The 22,601-nt window shown below is 42.9% G+C and overlaps 1 protein-coding gene across 1 annotated transcript in view; it reads left to right on the forward strand.

The window, feature by feature from the left end:
• The first annotated feature begins 13,618 nt into the window (after window positions 1–13,618).
• Window positions 13,619–22,601, forward strand: part of UFM1 (ubiquitin fold modifier 1) — a 38,972-nt gene continuing 29,989 nt past the window's right edge. The window contains exon 1 of the mRNA XM_033947767.1: window positions 13,619–13,833. Within this exon, the coding sequence (XP_033803658.1) occupies window positions 13,832–13,833 (2 nt within the window). The 5' untranslated portion in view covers window positions 13,619–13,831. The remainder of the gene's footprint in view (window positions 13,834–22,601) is intronic.

The raw sequence follows: 22,601 nt of genomic DNA on the forward strand, positions 1-22,601 counted from the left end.
CTCTTTTCTGTCACAAATAATTCTGGAAATTAAGAACGAAGGCACTTTAATTCTATAACAGACAGAAGCAGTAGCAATTTAAGGCTTTATGTGACCAATAAATATCTTTCAAAATAACAACCTATGGTTACTGCAGTCTATAAATCACTAGAGGTACAAATATATAGCCATAATATCCCATAAATTTTCAAGTTTGAAGATGCATCCTATGTTTCCAACACTTTTCTGTTTCTTTCTTCCTCAAAATGAGAAAAATTCAAGTCAACATACTGAGTGAGGACAATGGAGAGTTGTTTATATTATAATTCTGTGGGAAAAATTGGAGAATACTCATAATTCCATACAAATCTCTTACTGTTAAACAGAACAAATCAATGCAAGGTTGGAGAGATCCCACAACAGCCTTTAAAGCTGATGTACTGACTTGAGAAACTTGACTTGTGTACAAATGTACATCATAAGCACATATTTTGCACAAAACTTTACTCAGGTTGCCATACCTGGAAACTTTATACATTCAAGAACTGTTAGATATACGCTCCCCTGAGAACAATTCACCCTGCTAACTCACTCAAAATGTTATACTGGAGAAAAAGACCTCCGTTTCACTGTCAGCCCATCACTATATCAGGTTGACACTCAAAACCATCACTGGTCTTAAAAAAACCTCTACTTTCCCAAAATATAATAACAAAAATTAGAAGTGGTGAATTGTGCTTGCTAAAAATTCATGAGGGGCAGCTGAAATGTTCTCAGCCCATCCCATGTGGAGCCATGAAAGTTATTCCACACTTTTCTTGACACTTTCCATTTCATTTCATATAATTGAATTGAAATGTCAAGAGAAATGGCTCCACATCATTCTCTACTTGGTTGGTCTGAGAACTTTTTCAGCGGCCCCTTGTAGAATAAACAATAGTTATAAAAGCAAATAAATATTTAAACTTACAGTAGCTGTAACTGTCCAGTTGTCCAGCAATTCATCTCAACACCATTCCCAGTACCAAACTTGAAATCTTCCGACTTCACAGTCCAAATAGCAGCAATAAGAAGCAGCAATTCTCCAAATATTCCATCAGTACCCACCATCTGGGTAGAAAGGTGCAGTAGCACAGTATAATTAAAAGTGGCTGGGGTCGGCACTCTTCCTCATTGGCCCTTGTGCTTGTCCGTCACCACTGAAACAGACGTCCGATTGGTGGGAGTAAGCGTGCTCCATTTTCCTCCCTCCAGCATCGAAATGGGAGCCTTGATGCCGACGCCGCACGTTCCCCACTGAGCCGCAGCATGTTCCCCAGGCACCAACAGTTGGGGAGCTGAAGGAGGCGACGAAGGGCACATCCAGTCAAAAGCATCCTGCTGTACAACATCCAGGCGGGCCCCGCCAACCAAAAACGATCCCTTGACAATACCGTGCCCCGGTAGACAGGAGCGCAATCCCACGAGCACGAGATAGCAGCAGGGGAAAAATGGCCGAAATTAAGAGGCGCTCCTGGCACTCCGCACCGCACAGGTCTACAACAGGCAGAGCCCAAAAGCATCAATGCAGGCCAGTAAGTAAGATTGAACTATTCTGTTGTTAACGGCCATGTTCGGTTGTTTAATCAGAGAGGATAAAAAGACAAAATAAGGATCGATCAAAAAAAAGTCAAATAGTAAAAATAGGACAAAAACAATAAAAGAGAGTAAAATAAAACAAAAATGATAAAACGATGGCAGGAGGTACCACAGCACAGATCAATATGGGATTACAATATGCCAGAGCTGGTGTTAGACAGCAGGCGTGAACTAGGACCTAAAAGAGAAAAGAAAAGTCTCTTTTTTAATTTATTTTGTTTACATCACAGAGCCGAAATGGGATTATCCAGGTTGTAATCCTATACTTCTACTACGACTAAGGGGTCCTTTTATCAAAGCGCACATTTAGCGTGCGCTAAGTCGATTAGCGTACCTTAATAAAAGGATACCTTAAGTATCTTAATAAAAAATTTGGCTCGCAACTTAGCCTATGTTTTTGATTTCGGCCCCTTATGCAATTGAGTTTGACACCCCTGGCTTAGAGGGAACAGTGGCCAGACATCTGTCTGAATAGCAGGTAACTTCTGCTGGCTGCTGAATTTCCTAGTCAGATTAGCCTACAGCACTCACCTCGCATTCTATAAATTGTGCCCACATTTGGGCGCCCAGTATTATGCACGATCCTAGATCTGCACACACATAAAATAGTTAATGAGTCATTAACAATCAGCAACTGGCTGCTAATGATCAATTATTGATGTTAATTGGCTCTAATCTGAATTTGCAGGCGGACCTGGCTGTGCACGATTCTATAAAGATCTGTGCCCAAATCCACTCGCACACAACCTAAAAGGGGACATAGCTATGGGAGGGGCATGGGTGGATCAAGGGCATTCCAAAGAATTACACACAGTGTTCTAGAATTTGGGGGCTGGGTTCCCAAGTTGCACACCAGAATTTACTCCAGGTTTCAGCTGGGCCCAGAATACATGCTAAGCACTGTTGCATAAAGAGTGCTCAGCTTGGAGTGTCCTTTACAGAACAGTACTGAGTGTAAATTTTTCCCAGCGCATACTTTTCTGCACTTTTACTGAATGTGGCCCTTAGTGCCTTTAAATTTGCTGACTGCCATGGGCTGAATATCAGGGGCACAGTGTTTTGAAAATCAGACAGTTCACTAGAGCACAAATTCCTAGGGGAAAAAAATGAGTAATTTAAACCAGTTGAGGCATTTGAGGCAAATTCTTCGAACGCTGTCCTGAAGTTAAGCAGCAGGTAGGCTTCCTACCACCGTCTAACAAACCAACTGGAATGCATATTTTCTTTTTTTAAAAATGTAGGTGCCGTCCTTAGTTCTTCTACAAGAACTACTTCTTCTACTAGTTCTTCTACAAGAAACTGAGCAAATGCCCATATAACATGGGGGCAGAACACATATATATCCGATTAAATCAGAGTATGTGCCCATAGTAGTTTACACAGGGGCCTTTGCTATCCACAATGCAAGTCTTTCCAATACGCTGAGAACACTTTTAGTGCTGTCAGGAAATGGCCGACTTTTCTGTTTTGGTAGGTGATAAATAGAAATAAAAACAGAGAAAAGAAAATATGATAAAATGTATTGTTATTCTAATCAAAAAAGATATCTTATTTTCTTTTCTATGTTTTGTTTTATTTCTATTTATTACCTTTAAAAGTGGATTAACACGGATACCACACCATTTTCTCTATTTTGGCAATAATGGTCATGTGCTAATTTTTCCATTACGGCATGAGCACTTACCAATACCTACAGTATTTTGTAGGTGGTAAGGGCTCACGCACTAACCTTAGCAATAGCTTACAAGGATAATTCTTTATGACACAAGGATCTGTAGATTTATGACAGCAAGGATACCGAGACATTCAAGCATTCTCTAAATGTCAGGGTTTCATTCTGAACAGATTGAAAAAGACTTTCTTTGCTCTAATGCCAAGGTGAATAAGGAATCAGATCATGGTCTATGAGAGGCAAGAACAACAAAGATAAAAAGCAAAGCATTCGGTCTATTCTCCAAGTACCAGCCAAAACAGTATTTCTGAAAAGAAAAACTGGATCACATTCTACAGCACAGTCTAAAGCAGGGGTAGGGAACTCCGGTCCTCGAGAGCCGTATTCCAGTCGGGTTTTCAGGATTTCCCCAATGAATATGCATTGAAAGCAGTGCATGCAAATAGATTTCATGCATATTCATTGGGGAAATCCTGAAAACCCGACTGGAATACAGCTCTCGAGGACAGGAGTTCCCTACCCCTGGTCTAAAGCGTGTTCTTCAGTATGTAACAATGTATAAAATATGGAGAGATTTTCTAAAAGAACTACAAAGTCAATTCATTCCTCTGGGAGGTAAATAGTGAATAATTTACTCAAATATTCTCTATTACAGTGGTTCCCAACCCTGTCCTGGAGGACCACCAGGCCAATCGGGTTTACAAGCTAGCCCTAATAAATATGCATGAGAGAGATTTGCATATAATGGAAGTGACAGGCATGCAAATCTGCTCCATACATATTTATTAGGGCTAGCCTGAAAACCCGATTGGCTGGGGGTCCTCCAGGACAGAGTTGGGGACCATTGCTCTATTACAGTAGTTACTTATTGGACTACTGTTTGGTATGTTTTTAGTCTTTTAGGGCTGTATCTATAAATGACACTGTTGGCAGCAGCTGCCTAAAAAAATGGCTTCCGATCGCATGTCAATCATGCAACGGCACCATTCATAGAATCGCGGTTTTGTGAAAGGTAGGTGGCAGAAATGTAGGTCAAGGTTTTAAAGGTCTACATTTCCGGCGCTTACCTTTCACATGAATTGCGACTATAGATGCGCTTTACGATGCCTAATGCCACTTCTGGCATTACAAACCAAATTACTCCAAATGGTATATCCAGAGACCAGCAATTATTTGTAGTATGTATGGTCTCCAATGTGTATCTTCTTAAATATTTTCAAAGATTTTATAAACCTCATTAGTATCTACTGTATGAAAACAACCTTTCATCCATACAGGCAAATGACACGCTGAGATTACCCCCCACACCTACATTAGCCACAGCTACAATGGCGTTAGGCATAAAGCGCCTCTGTAACCGCGAAGCAGGTGCTGTGTATCTAGGTGCCTACATTTAAAAATGATTTCAAGTGTTTTTTGCGCTTAAGTTAGGTACCAGTAGGGCGTCTACCAGCACCTAACTTAAGGCGCTGTTATATAGCAAAAAGGCCTTAGTTAAGACATTTAGAAGAGTTTAATAAAATATTTAGCAAGAGGTGAAACATTCTAAGCACCTGACCCCAAATGCATTTTCTTCCTCACACACACAAAAAAAATCAGATCACAACAGATTTTTTGCAAAGAGCAATGATAGTGCTGTGCTATGCTAAATAGAGACACTGCTTCTGTTTAACTTATAACTTTCATGGTATAAGGGTGAATCTAAGAGCAGGGCTGAGTTTAGACAAGCTGGAGCCCAGGGAAGAAATTAAGGAAGGGGTCTCTGATCCCCTCTCCTCCCTGCACCCTCCCCCCCCCCCGATATCCCTCTTCCCATTACTACCACACATAAAACAACTTGAAATTACTTATTTACACGCAAAACACAGACCTTTACCAAATACAGAGCAAGGGATCACAAATAGAAATACAAATTGAACTGGGAACCCCAAAAAATTAAACTCAGCAAGTATTACAACACCGGAGAAAGAAAAACAGATTTGCACTTTATGTACTGACCACACTGGGGGCCCAGGTCCAGGTAAAGGGTTACCATAGAAACATGATGGCAGATAAAGGCCAAATAGCCCATCTAGTCTGCCCATCCCCAGTAACCATTACTTTAGTAAAATCCCACCCAGTTCTACCCATCCCTGCCCCGTTAGGCTCCAGTCCCACCCTATCCCCACGCCCCTGCTGCCTGCCCTCCTGCCCGATGTGATGTCAAGGAATCTTTTCAAAACCTGGACAAAGTGCCGGGTTTTAAAAAGCCATCCAGATCCTCAGACATGTCCTCGAAAAGGACATGTCTGAGGAGACAGGATATGAGTACTAAGCACTTAATGATTTTCCTTGACCATGAATCTGATAAAGATTTGCAAAGCTGCAACTTTCTTTACAATAATCTACCTAACATATGTCATTGCTGGGAGCGCCCCCATGTCCCATCCCATGAATCTGACCCTAATTTCCTTTTTCCTTGTAGAGCAGATGTTTTGGGAACCGACACCAGAAGATGATCTAGTACCGGAGGTAGAATTGATGGACTGTTCTGATGAAACCCAGTAAGTAAAGACTGGGATAAAGACTATGTATGACAAATGGGGCTATCCAGAGACTGATTGGTAGATACAACTTGAGTGACAGCTTGAGTGGGGAATATTACTGTTGCCAAGTTAACTATCTCAAGAGGAGATGCTGTCAGGTTTCTAGAACTCTTAAGGCTGGGAGAAAAATCCAAAGGCCTAATTTGCTTATACTTTATGGATGATTTAAATCCTTGGATTAGAGGCCTTGAGGAAGGAGATCAAGGGTTAAAACATATCTGGTGAACTTTGATAGCATAATTCTTATGAATTTGTGATTCTGAATGACAATGGATGATGAATTTGTTTATTCACCCTGAGTAAGAAGGCAACCCAAAATCAGGACTTTGGGGAGCAGTTTGCTAGTTGAGGTAATTACTTGTTCTCTGGGGTTATTTAGGATAAAGGACTCTTTTGTTTTGGTAGATTAGAGAAAACTTATGTTACATTTTAATGAAGACTGAAAAAGTATATTAACTTGGGAACCAAAGAGGCCTCTCTCTATCAGTAACATATACTGGTAGTAGATGATAGCAAATAAAGATCAGAACAGTCCAGGCAGTTTACTCAACAAGTAAAACTCATAGAATACAGTATGATGTAATATAACAAAAACACATACTTGATCTAGATTTGTTCTTGTCATTTTCAGGGCATAGATTATAGAAGTCTGCCTGTCACTGGTTTATTCTCCAGTACTGGAATTTATTTCCATACTATTGAAGTTGCTATTGAATGTCAAAGCCCATGCTAGCTTATCTGTATCTGTCTAGTCTTAATTGGGGAAGAGACCGTAGAAGTCTGCCCATCATTGACCTTGTTTCCCAGCTATTTGAATTGCAATCAAAGTCTCACTCCAGCCCATCCAGATCTGTCTAGTATTTGTCTAGGCACTGTCCTTGTTACTCAACTATTTGAGTTGCAATCAAAGCCTCACTCCTGCACATCCAGATCTGTCTAGTGATCTGTCTAAACATAGATGGTAATGTCTAGCCTTATTTTGCAATTACTAAGGGCTCCTTTTACAAAGGTACGCTAGCCGCTACCACCTCCTTTAAAGCAGGCGGTAATTTTTCAGTTAGCACGCGCTATAGCTTTGTAAAATGAGCCCTAAGAGTTGCTCTTAAGCACCATTAAGTTTGTTTTGCTTCCATTTTCTTTCCATATAGGAATTCTATATGCATATCCTACTGTTTTGGAATCCTATGCGTATCCTATGCATATCGTACTGTTTTGAATTCAAGTTACCATTTTTATCTCCTCCACCCTCCATTGCAGGGCATTCCAGGCATCTGTCACCATCTCTGTGAAAAAATACTTCCTGGCATTATTCCTAAGCTGACCCCCTGAAGTCTCAAGTTATGTCCTATAGTTCTACCTATAGCCATTTGTCTCTTGGGAGAGGGAAATGACTGGTCCTAATGTGATATCATTTGCATTGGGTCCTAACAAGATATTGTCACCAGTTTGCAGAAAAGGCAATATCATTCCATCCCCTAACTGGCAGATGGTTCTTCCACATTTGTCATATGTCAAAGTTGCTTCCACATCTGGCATCAGTTACATTCTCAGCCTGCTGATTTTCACAAGCAGTTACTAAAGAGATTGTCAGTTCTTGTTCTAGATGATTCTGCAGACATACATTTTGTTTCATATATAGATCCCACAACTGTAAAGGCCGATCATGCCAGACAAATCTACTGCATTTCTTTGAGGGGATAAGTAAGCAATTGGACCAAGGTGACCCAGTAGACATTATATATCTAGATTTCCAAAAAGCCTTTGACAAGGTGCCCCATGAACGCTTACTGAAGAAACTGTGGAGTCACGGGGTGGAAGGGGACGTGTACAGATGGATCAAAAATTGGCTGGCGGACAGGAAACAGAGGGTAGGAGTAAAGGGGCACTACTCTGACTGGATAGGGGTCACAAGTGGTGTTCCGCAAGGGTCAGTGCTGGGACCATTGCTGTTCAATATATTTATTAATGATCTAGAAACGGGGACAAAGTGCGAAGTTATCAAGTTCGCGGATGACACAAAACTCTCCAGCAGGGCCAGAACTGTTGAGGAATGCAAAGAATTGCAAAGCGACCTGAACAAACTGAGTTAGTGGGCAAAAAAATGGCAGATGAGCTTCAATGTGGAGAAATGTAAGGTCTTGCACATAGGGAAGGGGAACTCCATGTACAGCTATACGATGGGAGGGAGGGTACTCGGGAAAGGCAGCCAGGAAAAAGATCTGGGGGTATTGGTAGATAATACAATGAAGCCGGCAGCACAATGTGCAGCGGCCTCAAAAAAGGCGAACAGAATGTTGGGCATTATCAAAAAAGGTATCACTACCAGAACAAAAGAAGTTATCCTGCCACTGTATCGAGCAATGGTGCGCCCACATCTGGAATACTGCGTCCAATACTGGTCGCCATACCTCAAGAAGGACATGGCAATACTCGAAAGGGTCCAGAGGAGGGCAACGAGGATGATAAAGGGTATGGAGAACCTTTCATATGCCGAACGGTTAGACAGGCTGGGGCTCTTTTCCCTGGAGAAGCGGAGACTGAGAGGGGACATGATAGAAACTTATAAAATCATGAAAGGCATAGAGAAGGTGGAGAGGGACAGATTCTTTAGACTAGCAGGGACAACTAAAACAAGAGGTCATTCAGAAAAACTGAGAGGAGACAGATTCATAACGAATGCAAGGAGGTTCTTCTTCACTCAGAGGGTGGTGGACACCTGGAACGCGCTTCCCGGAGAGGTAATAAGACAGAGTACAATTCTGGGGTTCAAAAAGGGACTGGATGACTTCCTGGAAGCGAAGGGGATAACAGGGTACAGATAGAGGTTTACCGTACAGGACATTGAGCGAATAGGGTATGGATATTTCAGGTTAGGTAGGGAACACTTTCAGGTCATGGACCTGGGGGGCCGCCACGGGAGCGGACTGCCGGGCACGATGGACCCCTGGTCTGACCCGGCAGAGGCAACGCTTATGTTCTTATGTTAATTATGCTATAGGGCTGATTTTCTTGTCTCCCTGGACTGTCTCAGGAGAAGCAGTATGGGACGATAGAAATTTGAGAAAACAAAGATTCTTGTACTGCAGAATTATGGAGCCTGTACTTTGGCCTCTTTGTCCTGAGGTTGTGCTGGGGATATCTTCCTATGCAGGTGATGGAGACTCATATAAGTTTGAATATCTTTGGGACAGATGTGAAACATATTGGTATTTAATGGAATGAGATGTTGGATAAAAGAAAAGGAATGAACTGGTACTGATTTGGATATAGAAAATTGTGTGTTTACATGTCCAGGTAGGTAGAAAACAAAAGAGGTAATCTAAATATTGGGTAGACCATATGGTTTCATATGTCGTATACGGTATCACTATCTTCAAAATGCAGTCCAAAGTACAAGATTTTTCCAGAACACATAGCACTGTGAGTCACGATTGAGCAACTAAGATTCTTTTTTTCTTCAAGCAGAAGATAATGTGACCTATTTAATAAGCCCTTGTTCCCATTAGTATTTTAACAGCTACAGTATTTTCTTTTGCAATGCTCTTGGTAGGAAGACCTTGATATTTCTTATGCCATTCTGACCTAGATATTGCTCCAATTAATCTTGCTCAAAAGCTTATCACTATAATCATTATATAGTAATATTTTGGTATTTGGCACTTGCATACTGACAAAATGAGCTGTTATCGTGTCAATGAAAACCCTATTGTGTTTCAAAAGCTATTAAAATCAGGCTTAGTAAGAACTCTTAGGCAGCAAGGGCCTGATTCTGGAAGCAGTGCCTGCAAAACGGATGCCTGCCACATGCCAATCACCGGCAGGCGCAGCATCCAGAATCAATTATGTCTTTTTTTTTTTTTTTTTAATGTAGACCAGCATTTTAAATGTAGACCAGCATTTTAAAGGCCTACATTTTTTTTAAAAAAAATTTTATTTATTCAGCTTTATTTTACATCAAAAGAAATTCTTTGATAAAGAAACATAATAGTACCTAATAGGAAATAAAATATTAAGTATTACTTATATATTACCATGATAACAGTCCACAACTATGGGAGAGAGAATCAAGCAGAAATCAGGGATAGCTGATTATAACATAAGCAAAATTATACATATAATAAGTACAGAGCATAACGATTGTATACTAACTATACGGTCTGGTTGGTGACTTCAGTGGACATCTGAGGGGATACAGAAGCCGCTTTACCCTCCAAGAAAAATTGTAATTGATCGGGTTCATAAAAAACATATCTATTTGCTTGATAAATAATATAACATTTACATGGAAAGCGCAGCTGAAAGGTAGCTCCTAACCCCAATACAGATTGACGTAACATTAGAAATTTTTTCCGACACAGCTGCGTCCATTTAGAAACATCTGGAAATATAGCTATTCTAGAACCATAAAATTCAACATTCTCAGCCCTGAAGAATAGACGAAGAACTGCTTCTTTGTCTTGTAAAAAAACAAAGGTCACAAGTAAAGTAGCCCTTTCAGAAATTTCAGAAGATGAAGACTCCAAAATATTTGTAATATCTAGTTCAGTCTGTTGATTTTCTATGTCCTGAGTCATTGGTTTAGGAGTATTTAAATAATATTAAAGGCCTACATTTAAGGCACCGGTCTTGCACCTACGGAAGTGCATAGGGCCACCTGTGGATGCCTAAGGCCACTTTCAGTGCAAACCATAACCATGCCGGGCTTAAGCATCTATAGGCATCCCTATGTGCCTCTGTAGGCATGTTATATGGGCATTTGCTCAGTTTCTTGTAGAAGAACTAGTTAAGTGTTTGTAATAGATGTACAGTAAAACCTTAGTTTGTGAACATAATTTGTTTCAGAAGCATGTTTGTAATCCAAAGCACTTGTATATCAAAGCAAATTTCCCTATAGGAAATAATGGAAACTCAGACGATTTGTTCCACAACCCCAAAACTTTAATACAAAATACTATACATACTTGAATTGCAAGACCTAGCTCATTTAGAACAGTCACTACACTCCTGCAGCATGAGAGAGAGAAAAACCATCGGCTCAGTTGTGATGATGTGACGCATGTATACTGTATGTACTCGTATTTCAAGACTTTGCTTGTTTAGAACAGTCACTTGCAGCGTCAAGAGAGAGAACTATCGGCTCAGTTATGATGTGGGTATACTGTATGTACTTGTATGCAAAACATTGCTTGTATATCAAGTTAAAATTTAATCAAATGTTTTGCTTGTCTTACAAAACACTTGCAAACCAAGTCACTTGCAATCCAAGGCTTTACTGTATAAGTAATGTGCTCTGTGGACTTAAATTCTCAGAGGACTTTGCTTTCCGAGAGCTGGGCTGCTTCTACAGAGCATGGAAGAAATGCTGTTTATAGACATATGGGAATAGGGAAGAAGAAGAGGGAGAAGATGGTACACATGGATAAATGGGAAGGAAAATTAGATAGATTTGAGGAGGAAGCAGAAAAATTGAAGAAAGTTAAAAGTTAATGTCAAAGATAGATACAGGGCAGAAAATGAAGGATAGAAAAACAGCAATTGGATAAGAAGGCCATGGAAACAATTAAGAGCACAAACAAATGGAAGTAAAACCAGAGACTGGGAAAAAATAAGTAGAAAAATAAAACCACCAGACAACAAAGGAAGGAAAAGTAATTTTATTTAGGGATTGAAATGTGTCAGTTTTCAGAATTTACATCTGTTGTCTATATTTTGCATTGTTCAGAAAGAAATGTATTTCTTTCTATTTCTCTGGTGTTGTACTGAATATAGAGCCTGGCATCTTAGGGTTTCGATGTGTATATTAGGACTTTTAGTTTGTGATCCTGTATTTGCATAGGGTTTATCTGTGTTCTGCACGTATGACCAAGGCCAGGTGTTCTGGTAGGAAGGAATGTCGTGAAGCATTATTGGTGTCCTGGCCCCAAGTAGGAAGATGTTTGTTGGCAGTTTGTCTGGGTTTTGGAAGGCCCCAAGCTAGGGGGGCCGCATCTGAAGGGTGCAGATGTCAACGTGATGACATCACATGCATGCATGAGTGTGATGTCATCGCATCGACGCCCATGCATGGGCAGACGCCCTCTAGACAAAGCTCAGAGCTCAGGGAACGAAACACAAGGTTTGTGTGGGGGTGGGGTTAGGACTGGGGCCACAGTGGGGCGGGGCCAGGGTAAAATGGGACAGGGCCAGGGGTGAAACAGGGCAGGGCCAGGGGTGAAATAGGGCAGAGCCAAGTGTCCTCTTTTTTAAAAGAAATCTGGTAAGCCTACTTTAAACCATGTCCTCAGATTCAAATCCCACTTTAACACTTTTATTTATTTATTTTTATTATAGGCCTTTCAGAAACAGAAAAAAACCCTCTGTACCTATAAGCCACCTGCAAGCCCAAAGGCTACTGAATTAGTTACATTCATGTATAGTAGGTATTTTTATGTTCCTGGAGGGCTCACAATTATGAAGTAAAAGTCAAAGTGGATTTGACCCCCGGTCCCTTGTTTTAAAGTTCTACACTAACAACTAACCTCTGCAGGAAGTCTGTGTGGCGATTCTTTTAGGAATGCCACCAGATAGATGTCCTTGTCCCTCCTTTTTTGCTGTTCACATGTTGGACTTTCCAGTTTGAAAATGGCTGTTTATGCTGGATGTCTTCAGTACACAGACATCTATCTTACATATTTTCAAACAATCAATTGTGACATATTTCCTGTTGGAAAATACATGCAAGTAGGACTTCCATTTTGGGTATTATGAACTTGATGACTCTGACATTAACATCCTTTCGAAAATGCCCGTCTTAGTGTGCAACTGTCTGGCAGGGCATTAACATGGGTGTATCATGAGTGTTTCACCTAACGACATATGTAACTTATAGAATAATACACATTGCACGTGTGGTAGAGAATGACATCCAAATCCATCACCGTTCCCATCCCATGTCATTCTTTAGCATCAATCTCAACCTCAGTCCTTCTACATCAACATTGGGCTGGGCCCTCTGGATACTCCTTCTTTCAGGCCCTTCCCAGCCAGCCTCTCTCTCTAAAGGCTTTGCCTGAGGACTCCTTCTAGTCCTCAGTTCCATGACCCCTTCTGCCCCAATGTCTTGTCTCTCTCCCTACTTCCACATCAAAGTATGCCCCCTACCTCCCAACTCCTCCCATGTGCAGGTAGGCCCCCTCGTGGTCCGGCTCCTGTAGGCCTCAGCTCTCCTTCTCCTGGTCGTGGAACCAGGAAGTGACATCAGAGGGAGAGTTGAGGCTGGCTTGAGCTGAAGCTAGGCGATGCTGCTCACTGCTATCAAGGATTTTGAATAGGTACATGGCGAGGAACACGCGACATGGAAGAGGGGACCAACAGTGCAGTGATGCCAGATGCCACTGCTCTGGGCACCTCATTCCCTCACTACGTAGCAAGTATCGTTGCTACAAACGTGACGCAGCCCATTGGAACTGAATGAGCTGTGTTGCATTTGCTATAAGGGAATCCATACTTTGACGTTGTAAGGGATCCTAAAAGCAGCTTAATGCCACCTCCACTCATCAATACACAAAGTAATCACGAATAGATTTTGGGGAATGCTGTTGCTTAATCTGCGATCACCTCTGTGCTTTTCAGGTTCCAACAAAATGTTACAATCCTTTCTATAGAAAGGTTGTCCTCCCCGCCCTAAAATAACGCGATGCGCATAACATCACCTACCCCATTCATATCTGACATTGTAGCTCCGCCCCAGGCTCATGCGTAGAACTGCCAGCCTAAACGCGCTCTGTCCACGAGACCGACGTGCAATGGGGGAACAGTGACGGGCAGACGCGGTGACGTTCGTTTCGGGCAAGCCCTTGTGTTGACGTGTTACTGAGGCTTGCCGGCCTGGGTTTTTCGGTTTTGCTGCATTGCCCGATTTCACTTTGGTCACTGTGGGATTTCTCTTTTGTGGGGGGTTTTGCTTCTGTCCCACAGCATGTAAGTATGATACAGCCAGGCAGTCGGTCCATCCGGTGGGCTGGGAACTAGTTCCTCTTCTCTCTTTGGGTAGTAGGCTCGCGCCAGCTTTTGGCTGTTCTTGAGTTGCTGTTTGCTGTCACCTGCTTGAAGCAGGTTAGCAAGCACCAGGCGGGGCTGGTTGAATGACTGAGTTATTGTGGGTCCAACTTTTTTTTATGTTTGAAACAAAATGATAAGTGTTTATTCCAGCGGCATAAGAAGTCAAAATATTCAGGAACGCTGTTTAATTTTAAGAAACTTAACTGCTTTCATCCTCGTTTATGTATATGCATGTGTCTTGGGTAAAGGATAAGACCCTAATTTTGAGTTAAAATATGAAGATTTAATATAAGAGAAATTACCGTATGTACCTTGGCTACTAATAGTCTGTTTAACAGTGGCTTAGGAATTGTCAATGGCTGTTGCATCTATGAGTTAGGTGCCAAGTTAGGGATTTTGCATAAGTTAAAGTTTTATATTTAATTTTTTGTGTAAAGTGTGTTTTAGGGATTTATTTTTTGTACAGAAAATAGCTTAGGATTCATTTTGTTAAACTGGCCTTAGTGTGAGTTTTTCCGGCACACTAACCCCCCCCCCCCCTTTTTTTTTTTTTTTTTTACAAAACCATAGCGTGGATTTTAGCGTGTTACGGTTTTGTAAAAGGGGATAAGGCCATTTTTACTACAGCAGTAAAAAGGCCGATTTTCTGTTTCTCCTATTACAGTTGTACACTAATATTGCCATTAGCTTATGAGCATTTATCAATATCTATATTTTAGGCAGTAAAGGCTCATGTGCTAATTATACGCTAATTAGTGCAGACATGTCCCCTCTACGATTAAAAAAAGACAAAACAATTTTTGCACTTGCAGATCAGGACATTACCACAGGGTATCTGAGCACATCCTACGGTAAGGCCTTTTGAGCTGCATTTTAAATCCATATACGAAGGTAAATCAAAAAATAGAGGCAAAATACATTTAGCAGCTTTAACAAAAGTAACTGTGATCAATTGAACGTATCGCTTTTCCACATAGTCCACATGCAAGATGACGCATTTGTTGTATTGTTCAACTAGCTTCTGCATTCCTGCAGGGAAGTTTTTTTTGTTGCTCCTGAAGCCAGGTGAGCGCCGCTTTCTTTAATTCACCATGCTTTGTCTTTTGTTTTCCGGGTCGCAGCGATGCACCCATATCTTGTGCCTGTGACAATTCTCTCCAGAATACTTGGATCTTCTTCATACTGTCTCAAGATCTGAATCACGACTTCTACACGCTGTTGTTTGTGCAGTGTTCAGATCAGCAAGATGTTTGGGAACCCATTGTGTGCAGACAATCCTGTATCCCAAGTCATCGTGCATTATGGCAAATGCAGATCCATAGCTGATAGCCAAATGAGACACCGTTACCTGTCGGTCTTCTCTAATCAAGGCATCCACCCTGTCAATGTGCTCTTGTGTGTGCAATGTTGATGGTCAACCAGAATGACCTTCGTCGGTTGCACCTGTTCTTCCCTCTTTAAACCTTTTTATCCACTCATAAATCTTTTCTTGATTCATGGTGCTATATCCATACTGATTCAATATCTGATGGTAAATTTCCACAGATTTCACTCCCTTTGTCCCAGATAAACACACTATTGCATGTTGTTCTTTGACAGTGCAATCTTGCAGTGGAGCATCCATGTTTCTGAACTCGTGGCTGTCACACGACTAAAGGCTGAGCGCTGCACTGTGCATGGATTAACTATCCAACAAGCAGCGTATGAGTACATATATTGCAGTTCACGTAATTTAACAATTGCCTTTAATTTTTTATTCACCCTCGTAGTATCTATAGCAGTTGGAAAATCTCTTTTGTACATGGAGAAAGATAAGATCACTTAAGCCATATCTCAATGCTAGAGCAATTTTTAAAAAAAACCAAAACCTTTTGCGGCCCCTGATATAGGTATTTGGCCAAATCATAGTGGACAATATTTGAAGATGTTTTGTTAATGAAGTAGTATTTTGTGTTTATAATGGCACTGTCTAGCTGTGATTTATTTATTATGATTTTATTCTTTCATTATATTGTACTTCTTTTTACTATCTTGTTTGACTAGTGTAGCCTTCATAGTCTGACTGCTGTTTTCCTGCTTGGGTTTTGGGTTTGTTTGTTTTTTTTGCAGGAGAGAGACATCAAGTGCGACACTCTATTCTTGAACTTGTGGGTAGTCGATCTCTTCTTGCAAGAATTCTATTGTCTCATTAGCTGTGGCTGCAGGAGAGTGCAGATTCTGAGGTCAAGGGTCTGCTTCCAAGAGGGAGACTGATTTGCAGTTCACCCACTTGCTCAGCCTGTACTACCAGTTCAGGGGCTCAGGGCCTGTTCTTTGGGAGCAAGGGTCGGCCCAGGTTTGTCCATAGTGGACTTGAGCGTAGGCTGAGTGACTCCTTGGCGGTTTTTACAGGATTGGGGTCGACTGCTTTCCTCCCTCCATTTGCATGTGTGAGATCCGTTGGGAGTTGAGGTCTCTGGCCAGTTCATTGAGCCCAAGAGGCAGTCTGAAGACACAAGCAGTCCGGATTCCAGGCTTGTTGAGGCAGAGGTTGTCCCTGTAAACTGTTTGCAGCTTCCACACTTGCAGCACACAGCATGGCACAGTGAATAACATGCTAACAGCCTGGAAAACAAAATTGGGGAGGGGGTGTTTAAAATCAGGGGGTGGGGGGGATTTGGAGGGGGGTCTGGGGTAGGGTTAGGTTTCCTAACCTCTAAAATCTCCAAATCACTAGTTTTTGGTCCTCAGTGTAGCTCCCCTGGGCTGTTTTTGGTGCTAAAACGCTGCCACAGCAGCCACCTTGGATTTCCTGATTTGAAAAAAGCCTCTCTCTTCCTCAAAGCACCTTGATTTGCTTAAAAACAGGTGTGATGGACTCAGGCCAGGATACCTTGGATCCATGCCAGGTTTGCTGTCTGTCTGAAGATCATCCATGTTCTGCACTTGGGGGAAGGGGGCAGGAGACACTGCCTTAACCTCCTCTGTCCCTTGCGGGGTGTTAGTTCCCAGTTGATCCAAGGGCCAGGAAAAAAGTTTAGGTTTGAGCCGGGGAGCAGCCATGGTGCTTCTGTAAAACCTCAGATGGGGCTCTGTGTCTTTACTCGCAGCCAGGGTCCTGTGTAGCAGGAGATGCTGCTTCATCTCTATGGGGCTGAATCTCAGGGAAGACCCGACTGTGCACAGGCTGTTTAAGCCTTCAGTTCTTATAGAGGTGATCATGGAATTCCTCTAGGAGTTAAAAATAGACTCCGCAGTCCTCTGCTACCCAGTGCTCATTTATGAGTGGCACAAAGGCACATACCAACTGTTTTCCCTCTCATCAAGGTATTACCAAAATGCTCAAAGACCATTGGGAGGTCCCAGAGGGGCCCCTTTGGGTAACCAAAACCATGGCAAAGCTCTATCTGATAGATGCTGAATTTAACCAGCTCTTTGTTCTCCAAAAGTGGATTTGCTGGTAGTGCACATTGCAAAGCATGCTTCCCTTCCCAGTGAAGGCAGCATGATGTTAAAGGATGCTCAGGACCACAGGCTGGATTTTATTCTTAAGAAGCTCTTCAAAGCTACAGCCTCAGGTTTAAAAGCAGCTGTTGCGGCATCTTTTGTCATCCAGGCTTTCTATTCCACGTTGTGCCACTATCTGGAGACAATTGTTGGGAGGGATCTCCAGTTTTTAATGTCTGGAGTGGATTATGTAGCTGATACTCTGTATGACCTTTGCAGAGTAATAAGCAAAATGTCTGCTTATTCCTTTTCTACCTGCGGGATGCTGTAGATCAGACAGTTGGGGGGGGGGGGATTCCTTCCCCAAGGTGATCTGGAGTAAATTACTGTTTAAGGGACATTTACTCTTTGGGAAAAATCTGGATGATCTTATGGTCAGTGTGCAGGATTGTAAGCCAGAGTCTTTACCGGACAGTAGACTTTGAGCCCCTAGAGGGGGTCAGGTCATGGTATTTTTCGGGCCTCCAAACAATATTGCCAGTTCTCAGGAGGGCTTTCGGAATAGAGATCTTTTCAAGGCTGGGGGGATAGGGCGCAGTGTCCCCAGTCTTCAGGATCCTGCTCTGCCACGACTCCCAAGAAGCAGTTATGAAGCCAAGCGGTCAGCTGAATCTCCATGCATCGGAGGGAGGTTATCAGCCTATTGGGGAATGTTGGTGGAGATCACCACAGATTGTTGGATGCTGGACATTTATACAGGAGGGTACAAGCACAAGATCTTTCTTCCCCTCCCATACCTTTTTCTAGACCAGGGGTGGGCAACTCCAGTCCTTGAGGGCCGAAATCTGTCGGGTTTTCAGGATTTCCCCAATGAATATGCATGAGATCTATTTGCATGCACTGCTTTCAATGCATATTCATTGGGGAAATCCAGAAAACCCAACTGGATTCCAGCCCTCGAGGACGGCAGTTGCTCACATCTGATCTAGGCTCTCTGGCTGGGAGACTGGAAAAAGTGGCCAAAATCCGAGCAACAATGCAAAAGCTGCTGGATCTGGAAGCCATAGAGCCTTTACCAGAGGCAGATACTTGATATACTTCATAATGCCCAAGAGAGGTTCAGAAGACTAGAGGCTGATTCTAAACCTAAAAGCAGTGAATTCGGCCTTGGACATTCCTTTTTCAAATGGAGATGGCGAGGTCAGTGATTGTGTCCGTGGCGCCAGGGGAGTTTTGTCTCACTGGATTTGATGGAAGCCTATCTGCACATTCCCATTTTTCCACAGCACAGGAAGTTTTTGCATTTCCATGTGCTGAAACAACACTTCAGTTTGCGGCCTTTCCTTTCAGGCTGGCCATGGCGCTATGGACCTTCACCAAAGTAATGGTGGTTCTTTCAGCACACCTGCACAGAGTGGACATAACAAGTACATCCGTATCTGGATTGGCTAATAAGAGTCTAGTCTGAATCCAAAGGCAGAATAGCAATTCAAAGAATGATTCAACTGCTCCAGAAGCTGGGCTGGGTGGTCAAATTTTGGAAAAGCCACCTGGAGCCGACGCAGACTTTGGAGTATCTGGGAGTCTGGTTCAACACAAGGGAAACTCTGTTCATTTCGGAAGCCCACAGAGAGAAGCTTCTGTATCAAATATGGGAGTTTCAGAGCGAGACTGCTCCAACACCATGACATTATTTGCAGGTGCTGGGATCAATAGTTGTAACCATGGATGTAGTCCCCTGAGCAAAGGCGCACTTGTGTCTGCTCCAGGATATGCTCCTCTCCCAATGGTACCAACAGAAGGATGTGCTCCAGCAGCATCTGCCTTGGACAACGGAAGCTTGTCGCAGTCTAGCCTGGTGGTTGGAGCCCTAGTCTCTCACCAGAGGAGTTCCCCATTGCATCTCTGTATAGGTGATACTGAAGACAAACGCCAGCCTATACAGCTGGGGAGCACATTACGACAGGAGTCCCGTTCAAGGACACTGGTCTCCTTCCCATAGGAAGGGGTTGATCAACTGCTTGGAACTTCAAGCCATCCACCTGACAGACACTTCAGGCATTCAGGAGTGCTTCAGAGCAAAGCGGTACGAGTTTTCTTGGACAATGCAGTGGCGATAGCTTTCAGTTGCTAGGAGTGCACCAAGAGTGCTGCTCTATGTCTGGAAGCCTAGATGCTGTTTTGATGGGTGGGGGCCCATCTCTTGATGCTCCTGGCGACACACATGGCAGGAATTAACAATGTCCAAGCAGATTTTCTCAGCTGTAAGACCCTAGATCCTCATGGTCAGAATCTTCGACGGTGTCCCTGGTAAAAAATCTTTAGAGCAGCCCAGTGGCGTACCTAGGGTATGTGGCACCCGGGGCCCATCATTTTTTGACACCCCCCCCCCCCCCCCATGTAAAAAAAAATTTTTTTTTTTTTTTTTTTTTGCAATAACCATGAAATGGAATAAATGGTCAGAATAGAAACAGGTAGTGAAAATTTTCTTTTATTGAACCTCATATATGTAACCATTATTCCAAACATAACATAACATAAATTATGTCTAAATTGTCATGACATTAGAAGTACATATGGAGTAGTTGCAGGTGATGCTTGGGACAGTTCTGATTGTGTTAGTTCGGTTTTATGTGTTTTTTGAATAGAAGGGTTTTTATTTCTTTTTGAAGGTTTTGCAGTCTGTGGTTGATATCAATTGGTTGTAGAGTTGGGGGTCGAGTGTTGCAGCTCGAATGGCTAGGAGGTTGTCGAACAGTTTTTTTCTTTTGACGTTTTTGGTTGGAGGGTGTGTGAATGGTGCACAAGTTCTCCTATGTCTGTTTGAAGTGGATTGAATTATTTAGCTGAAGAAATTAGTTACCCCCCATTCCACACACATTAATTCTCTTCCATTTTTGTTCCCATTATAAAAAACACTGATAAGTTCCCAGAAAAAAATACATTAAAATAAGAAGTGAAAACAAAGGCCCCTACAGATGAGAACATAACATAAGAATAGCCTAACTGGGTCAGACCAATGGTCCATCATGCCCAGTAGCCCATTCTCATGGTAGCCAATCCAGGACACTAATACCTGGTCAAAACCCAAAGAGTAGCAACATTCCATGCTACCGATCCAGGGCAAGCAGACACTTCCCCCATGTCTTAATAACAGATTATGGACTTTTCCTCCAGGAATTTGTCCAAATCTTTCTTAAAACCAGCTACACTATCTGCTTTTACCATAACTTCTGGCCACTTCATTTTTAAGTTTAGATCTTTCCTTTCAAACAGAGACCTTGCTAGATGTCAAATACAGCACAAGGTAACTTCACATGGACTTAGCTGTGCAGGAAATGTGAATCTCCTCATACACCCACCATATAGTGCAAAAATGTGCAAAGGTCTGTTTTTTTCTTTCGATCACTACATAGCCTAATGCCACACAAGCAGCGCTGTTACAAACATATTCTGTAGGTCAATGCTAAGGATAACAAAGTTTCCTTCCTTGGACCAGAAGGAGATAAACCACTGGAAGAGATCCCAAAACAACACCCAAAGACCCACTCAGTGTGTGAATCAGTTGAGTGGAGTGGACTAACTGGGGGGTGGAAATGGGCCCGGAGTTTGCTCAGCAGAATTTCCCAGACCACCTCTTCCTCTCAACACATTGACACGCTGCCACCATCACCACTAGGAACACCTCACTGGGTAGGCCAGCTATGCTATAAACTTTATAAAACACATTATTATATTTTCTTATAAAGCACATATTTTAACTGACCTCTCTGACATCCTCAGCCTTTCCATTCACAAAAATAGAAGGAAGAAAAGTTCCCATTTCCTGCTGTCTCATGTCCCCGGCCTATACAATATTTTTTTCTGCAGACCCTTCAAAAGTCTGACCAAATCCTCGTTTCACTTGCATTATAAAGTACTGAGGATGCCATCTCTCCCCAATCCCAGGTCCTAAAGTCTAAGACAGTAGCGCAAACTAATGCTGCCAGATACAGGAAAAAAAAATTTTGATTCGATTCAGCCCTATTGAATTGGTTTTTCAATTCGATTTTCCTGCCCAGTTGGGTGATTTTTTTCAAAACTCCTGGTGGGTTTTATAGCTTTTTCACCCCCTTTGGCTTCTCCTAACCACACTGGTGCTGTGGTGTAAATAAAATAAAGAAACAAAAAGGACTTTTCCTCTTTCTGTTAAATCCTAGCTCACGTTTGCAGTCCAACACCAGCTCTGGCAGGATACACATTTCAAATCTGACATGTTATAATCACAAAACAGAAAATAAAATTAATTTTTCTACCTTTTGTTGTCTGGTTATATTTCAAATCTTGTTGGTCCAAGGCTCTGGTTTTCTTCTGATAACTTGCTTGCCAGGGTCTCCTTCTTTCTGCATGCTAACCATCCATCTGCCAACTCTGTCCTCCCTTTCCATTTCCCTTCCCTTCCCAGGAAGTCTGGTATCTTTCCTTTTTTTCATCTCCCTCCACAGATCCACCTTTTCTTAAATACCCTTTCATCCGGCATCTCTCCCTCCTTCCCCACCATCCCAGAGTCCACCATCTCTCCGTTTCTTTTCCTAATTACCCTCCTATCCAGTATCTCTATCCCTCCTCCACACCATCCCTTGTGTCCAATTTCTCTCCCTTTCTGTTCCTTCCCTCCCTAAATCCCATGGTCCATCATCTCTCTCCCCCTCCTCTATTTTCAGACCCATTATTTCTTCCCCCCCCCAAAGTTTGGCATATGCATGTCTCTTTGAACACCCCCTTCCCTCCGTGTACTTCTAAATCATGGTCCCCCCCCCAAAGGCCTGTCCCCCCTTAAAGGTCTGCCTGTCCCACCTTGAAGGCCTGCACCCCCCTTGAAGGCCTGTCCCTTCCCCTTGTAGGCCTGTCCCCCCCTTGAAGGCCTGCCTGCCTGTCCCCCCCTTGAAGGTCTGCACCCCCCGAAGGCCTGCACCCCCCCGAAGGCCTGTCCCCCACTTGAAGGCCTGTCCCCCCCCTTGTAGGCCTGTCCCTCCTTGAAGGCCTGCCTGCCTGCCTTTCCCCCCTTGAAGGCCTGTCCCCCCTTGAAGGCCTGCACCCCCTTGAAGGCCTGCACCACCCCCCTCGAAGGCCTGCACTCCCTTGAAGGTCTGCACCCCCCCGAAGGCCTGTCCCCCACTTGAAGGCTTGTACCACCCCCTTGTAGCTTCTCCCCCCCTTGTAGGCCTGTCCCCCCCTTGAAGGCCTGCCTGCCTGCCTTTCCCCCCCTTGAAGGCCTGCAC

This window comes from Geotrypetes seraphini, chromosome 6 (assembly GCF_902459505.1).
Source record: "Geotrypetes seraphini chromosome 6, aGeoSer1.1, whole genome shotgun sequence".
Lineage (NCBI taxonomy): Eukaryota > Metazoa > Chordata > Amphibia > Gymnophiona > Dermophiidae > Geotrypetes > Geotrypetes seraphini.